At 39.2% G+C, this 5,849-nt stretch overlaps 1 protein-coding gene across 1 annotated transcript; it reads left to right on the top strand.

Moving 5' to 3' along the window:
• The first annotated feature begins 2,519 nt into the window (after positions 1-2,519).
• LOC132698113 (uncharacterized) lies at positions 2,520-4,961 on the top strand. Its single transcript, XM_060663992.1, has 3 exons — positions 2,520-3,092; positions 3,378-3,415; positions 4,013-4,961. The coding sequence occupies exons 1-3, from the start codon at positions 2,843-2,845 to the stop codon at positions 4,829-4,831; spliced, it is 1,107 nt and encodes a 368-aa protein (XP_060519975.1). The 5' UTR covers positions 2,520-2,842; the 3' UTR covers positions 4,832-4,961.
• The last annotated feature ends 888 nt before the right edge of the window (positions 4,962-5,849 follow it).

The raw sequence follows: 5,849 nt of genomic DNA, 5'->3' as shown, positions 1-5,849 counted from the left end.
CTTTATTTTCAAAATACAATCGAAAATTAAGAGTTTCTGCAGCAGCAGTTACAACAAGAATAATCATATTACTTAAAACTAAGACTTTGTAGGTTCGTATCCGAAAAGCTGACAATGTGAATCTCACGGTCTCTTCATAGTACCATCGTCGCCAAATGCTGACATCGTAGATCTCACGGTGTCCTATCCTTATTACTTAGAAATTATTGTACATAACTCCTCCCTCCTCAAGAAGCAAACATAATGGAATGAGTTTGCTCCGGCTGATTGGATTTATGATCGCTAGAAAAAATATACTAACAATAATATTAGTTATTAAACTTGTAGACATAGGCTGGCCAATTTCTTCAATCAGTTGTAGTTCATTTGTTATCTGTTTTAATTGATATAGGTCTTGCAAGTTAATTTGACTGATGTTCGCTAATCTGTGTGACGTAATTCGTCTAAATTCTTGTATATAGACTTCAGGTAAAAGCAAAGGCTTTCCTTTCATAATTTTGGCATTGTTGTAATAATTTTTCTTGCCCAAGGTAATTTGACAAGCAGCTGGAATTTCTATAAGTGTTGGAATATCGATCTTAAGGTATCGATCAATTTTACACTTAGCAAATACCAATGTATTTTTAACAAGTAAGACAAGCACCTTTTCTTGCGTTACTTGCTCTGCAAGAGGTTGTATTAATTCGATATGGTGTTTTCGACAGTTGCTTATAGGCTGATTTTCAAGCAATTGAATCGTGCATTCATCCTTCGAGTTGTAGTTTTCGTGGCAGTAGAAAGTATGCTCGATTTCGGGACAGCAGGACGCTTTGAAGGTGTCCTAGACGTTGTCGACATAGGTTCAGGTTTGGGCAAATCGCGTGGGTTTGTTTGTCCGGGCTTAAATACATTTTTTGGTTTACCGAAAACTTGACTGTTGGTAAAGTATTTTTGAGGGGGTAGTTGTCTGGGCCTTACTTCAACTGGGCCAGTTGGAAACATTTTTTGTGGGGGCTTAAAGTAATTTTGATTAAAAGGTTGTTGACCGAATCGCGTTAAGTTACCAAATTGTGCGGGGTTACGAAATTGCTGGTGTGGAAATTGAGCGAGATTGGGTGGTACAAACGGTCTTTGATAAAAAATTTGAAGATGTTGATTTGTCGGTGCACTGTTTAAATTTTGGAAGTTCGGCTTTTGAGATTTATAAGGCTCGTTCTGAGTCCCATACAATCTTTCAAAATTTTCGAATTCATTTACATATGCCATGGCGTCTTCGAGACTTTCCTGTGTTTTTAAATGCATATAGTTTTTTAAGACGCCTGTGCACCCTGCGATAAATGTATTTAGTGCGGTTTGATCATAATGTTTAATGTATGAAAGCTTTTCTTCCGGTGTATATTTAGAGTCATTACTTATACGCTGTGCAATGTCGCTCCTTAATAATTGAAGTCTACTTCCAAAATTTATCAAGTGTTCGTTTTTATTGGGTCTAGTCCTAACTAATTCTTGGATTAAACAATTCAGATCTCGGCGATCGGAAAAACATTGAGTCAATGCATCTTTCAATGCTTTCCAATCACTAATTTCTGTGCGATTACCTACTAAAACTGCGGCTCTGCCTACCAGTTTTTCCTGGATACATTCAAAAATATGTTTATTTAATTCCGAATTTGCAAGGGAACCATTAGTTAAGCTTTCGCATCTGTTGATAAACTTATTTAAGGTATTGCTATCACCTTCCTAAGGTTGAATGTTTTGCAATTTTGATTTAAATAAATTCCAATTTACTTGGTCCGTCATTTTTTCTGATATTTTTCTTTCACTAAAGGTTAGATTTTTGAAAATTTCACTAATTTCAGATTCTACGTCACTACTTAATGCTTTGAAATATTCGCAGCTTGTTTCTGATTCACAATTTAACATCAAAAATTGATCGATTAAAAAAAAAATTGTTTCCCTAACTACTTGACGTCCGGTACGTCTTGCCTAAAATTATCCCTATTAAAAGTCTTAACGGAGGATCTTAAAGGGGCGAAAGGAAAAAATCGCACTTACGGTTTTCCCTTCCTTGATCCTTTGTTGCACACTGCCTACGAGAGTCTTCTCTGGGTTCGCCAACAAGTTCTTTGGATTGCGCTGTAGCGGTTGAAACCACTCCTCAGGGTAGCCTAATTCGGTAAGTGTCACTTTTCCGCACGATGCGACATACACACACGAATTGTCTCTGCTTTTTCGTTTTCCGAATTCCGAGGGCACAATCCTACTGACTGCGCCAATTATGTTCAAGCGAAGACGAGATGACTTTTTAAAAACTTTATTTTCAAAATACAATCGAAAATTAAGAGTTTCCGCAGCAGCAGTTACAACAAGAATAATATTAGTTAAAACTAAGACTTTGTAGGTTCGTATCCGAAAAGCTGACGATGTGAATTTCACGGTCTCTTCATAGTACCATCGTGGCCAAATGCTGACATCGTAGATCTCACGGTGTCCTATCCTTATTACGTAGAAATCATTGTACATAAAGGCCGGTCCAGACACTCCGTTTTGCACAACGTTTTAAATCCGCGCAGTTTTAAGACGGAATGAAACCGTTGCAACTTTGAGCGTCCAGACGGTACAGTCTTGACGGTGCAGTCTTGTATTTTCCGCTCAGTTTTGTGTGATATCGCCATGGAGGAGGTTCTCCTGTGGTCAATTTTCGCCTGCTGTATTGTAAAAAAAAAAAAGATTGGAACACATCAGAGGAACCGTTCGTTCAAAATGGTCACGGAAATGGCTTTTGAAAAGGCGGGACTTTTCCCATATAAGATTATTGAGTGAATTACGTGACGAACCTAATGATTGGCGAAACTACTTGAGAATGGACATGGACACGTATATTTACTTATTGGAATTAGTGACACCGCATATCAAGAAAGAAAATACTTGTATGAGAGCAGCAATATCACCACATGAAAGGCTAACAGCAACTTTAAGATTTTTGGCAACCGGCAGAAGTTACAAAGACCTGGAGTTCACAACAATTATATCAAAACAATCGCTAAGTGAAATCATTCCCGAAACATGTGAAGCTATCTATCTACAAGGTGCTGAAGAAGGATTACTTGAAGGTAAGAAATATTGTTATTTTCCATAAACGATTTATTATTTAATTGAACATTATAAACTTTATTATTGTAGAAAAGTTATTATGGTAAGCAATAGAAATGCACGCAAGTATACTTCAGTTTGGTTGAAATGATGACAAGTAGGTTCCAACGGGAGAGTGGGCAGGGGCTTGGTGGGCGCGTGTCTGTACATCTTGTTCACCTTGCTGTGGGATGATGCATGAAACTGCCGGAATGTTCCCAATTGTTTCATACTCCTGAGTGTGAGGTATTTGTTCTGGGGCGTAGTTATGTGGCATAGGCTGCGGCTGCTGCGAGAAGGAGTGGTATTGTCCAACTTGTGAAGAAAGATTTTGTTGAATTCTGATTTGATGTGGCGTATTCTGTTGAGGCCAATAATTCGTGGCATTCATTGAACCAAAATCATCTTGTCGCTGGCTTTTCATGTCAACAATTCGAAAATTTCTGGTAAGCGTACCCAACTCAGCTTCGAATAAAACGTCGGAAATTAGTTTCTGAGCAATTATGTTTTGTGAATTCGGGACTTCTCTGAGTTTATTAGCCACATGTTTTCCGAATACCTGAAATGCATCATCTGCCTGTAGCGATTCCAGTTTCTTCCCTATCACCTGCAGGACTTCAATTGTGCCATCATCATTCCCAACAGCCTTCCTCTTGTTACGAGTTAACTTGTGCGAGGTATTGACAGAATGGGAAGTACTCGTAGATGCTTCGGAAGCAGGAGTAGCAGGGGTAGTAGCAGCTTCACTGGGCCCACTGTCAATAACAGTTTCTTGCACATCGTCTTCCACCTGAAAATATTAAACAATAAATGTATTATTGATCTCCATATTTTTATTATTTTTACAAATTTTCAATGATGAAACTCTTGCAATATTTCTTCTTTTTTTGTTTTGTTTCAGTTTCCCAAGACTGAAGAGGAGTGGATGGAATTTGCAGCGGAGTTTGAAAGAATGTGGCAGTTCCCTCATTGTTTAGGGTCAATTGACGGAAAACATATTAGAATTGTGCCACCTAAAGGAAGTGGGTCCTATTATTTCAATTACAAAAAAACACACAGTGTTGTTCTTATGGCAATAGCCAATGCCAATTGCGAGTTTTTGTATTGTGATATAGGAACAAACGGTCGGATCTCAGATGGAGGAGTCATAAATAACACTCAATTTTATGAAAAACTCGTTAACAACGAGTTAAAAATTCCAAAACCCCGATCCATTGGAAGTTCAAACAGAGTTTTAAGATATGTTTTTGTTGGGGATGAAGCCTTCGCTATGCGTCCAGACCTTCTCAAACCATATCGACGAGAAACATTAACAAGGGACCGAAGAATTTTTAATTACCGCCTATCTAGGGCGAGGCGTGTTGTTGAAAACACATTCGGCATTTTGGCTTCCCGATTTCGTATTTTCCACACAAGTATTAATTTAAAGATGCACAACGTCGATACTGTAGTTCTTGCGTGTTGCGCTTTACACAAATTTTTGCGGAGAAAGTCCCCCCAAAACTACACCCCTCCAGAAAGTATGGATCAGGAAAATATTTCTGAATGTACTGTTCAATTAGGTGAAAGATGTAACCCAGAATTAGTGCACGACCTACAGCGTGGACCAAGAGGCCACATGTTGAACAATGCTAACGGGGTCAGAGATCATTTCAAGGAGTACTTTAACAATGAGGGGTCTGTTCCTTGGCAAGATAGATTTATAACTTTAAACAATTAATGGCGTACATAAATAATTATTTGGTACTTGTAATTTTTTAGTAGACACTTGTAATAAACATTGTAAAAGCTGATTGTACCTATTAAATAAAAGAATATGTTTCAGTTAATAAAGCGATTAGGTAATAATAGGAAATTTTGTTGTTTTTTTTCTTACCAGTTGTGATGATTCGTCGCAGTTTACAGACTCTTCACTTTCGTCCATGGTATTCCTCGACGGCCTTGGTGTCTCCTGATCATTGAGAAAATGCAGCAAATCGAAATACCACAGAGATGGCTTGTAAATTTCGTCTTCTCCAGCTCCAGATCGAATCGATTTGTTTACCTTTGCCAATTCTTTGCAATAAACGCTTCTCAAAGAATTGATTTTCTTCACCACTGTCTCCCTGCTCGCGTTGACATCTATTTCTTTGAACTTTTCAACCAATCTCTCGTACGCTTCCCCCTTTTTGTCCCTGTCACTGTACTCTTTAGATTTAACTCGCCAAAGGCACGGAAAACTTTCATAATGTGAAATAAAATCCGTCAAAAACTCGCGAGAACATTGCCGCAGATCTGTCATGGTCGGATGATTAGAGAAAACTGAGGAACAAAACGGATTGGAAAACGGAGTAAGTGTCCACACGCAACGACATGTCTGCGCAGGTCACGGTTTTCAGAGCTCACGAGATCAGTTATCGCTGCAACTGTGCAGTCCTCCCGACGGACTCAAAATTGCGCAGTTTTCCGGTCCACACGCAACGTTTTGTCTGCAACGTCTTGAACTGCGGAGACAAAACGTTGTGCAAAACGGAGTGTCTGGACCGGCCTTAACTCGCTCACTATGTTCAAACGTTAAATTACTCACCCCGGCTGTGTCGCACCCCCGGCTCCCGACCGGTCCCGATACGTACCTACTTCAGTCTTCGTTTTAGTGCGGAATCGTTCACATCTCCGTGGTATTTCCTGTGTACTGTTATGTCAATGTATTCACGAAAACGGCGACGTAGTCCGTCGCCTTCGCCCGGGTCATCAGTGAC

The sequence above is a fragment of the Cylas formicarius genome, unplaced genomic scaffold (genome assembly GCF_029955315.1).
Source record: "Cylas formicarius isolate icCylForm1 unplaced genomic scaffold, icCylForm1.1 PGA_scaffold_2__14_contigs__length_35257938, whole genome shotgun sequence".
Taxonomy (NCBI): domain Eukaryota; kingdom Metazoa; phylum Arthropoda; class Insecta; order Coleoptera; family Brentidae; genus Cylas; species Cylas formicarius.
Note: the sequence above shows the minus strand (reverse complement) of the source record. Positions and strands in the feature narration are given on the sequence as shown.

What these genes read in the sequence shown, in the direction of transcription:
- LOC132698113 (XM_060663992.1), top strand. Translation starts at nt 2,843, where the DNA reads ATGGACATGGACACGTATATTTACTTATTGGAATTAGTGACACCGCAT. An exon ending in TGAAGAAGGATTACTTGAAG is followed by an intron (nt 3,093 to 3,377) that starts GTAAGAAATATT and finishes TCTGGGGCGTAG; the next exon opens with TTATGTGGCATAGGCTGCGG. An exon ending in GGCTGCTGCGAGAAGGAGTG is followed by an intron (nt 3,416 to 4,012) that starts GTATTGTCCAAC and finishes GTTTTGTTTCAG; the next exon opens with TTTCCCAAGACTGAAGAGGA.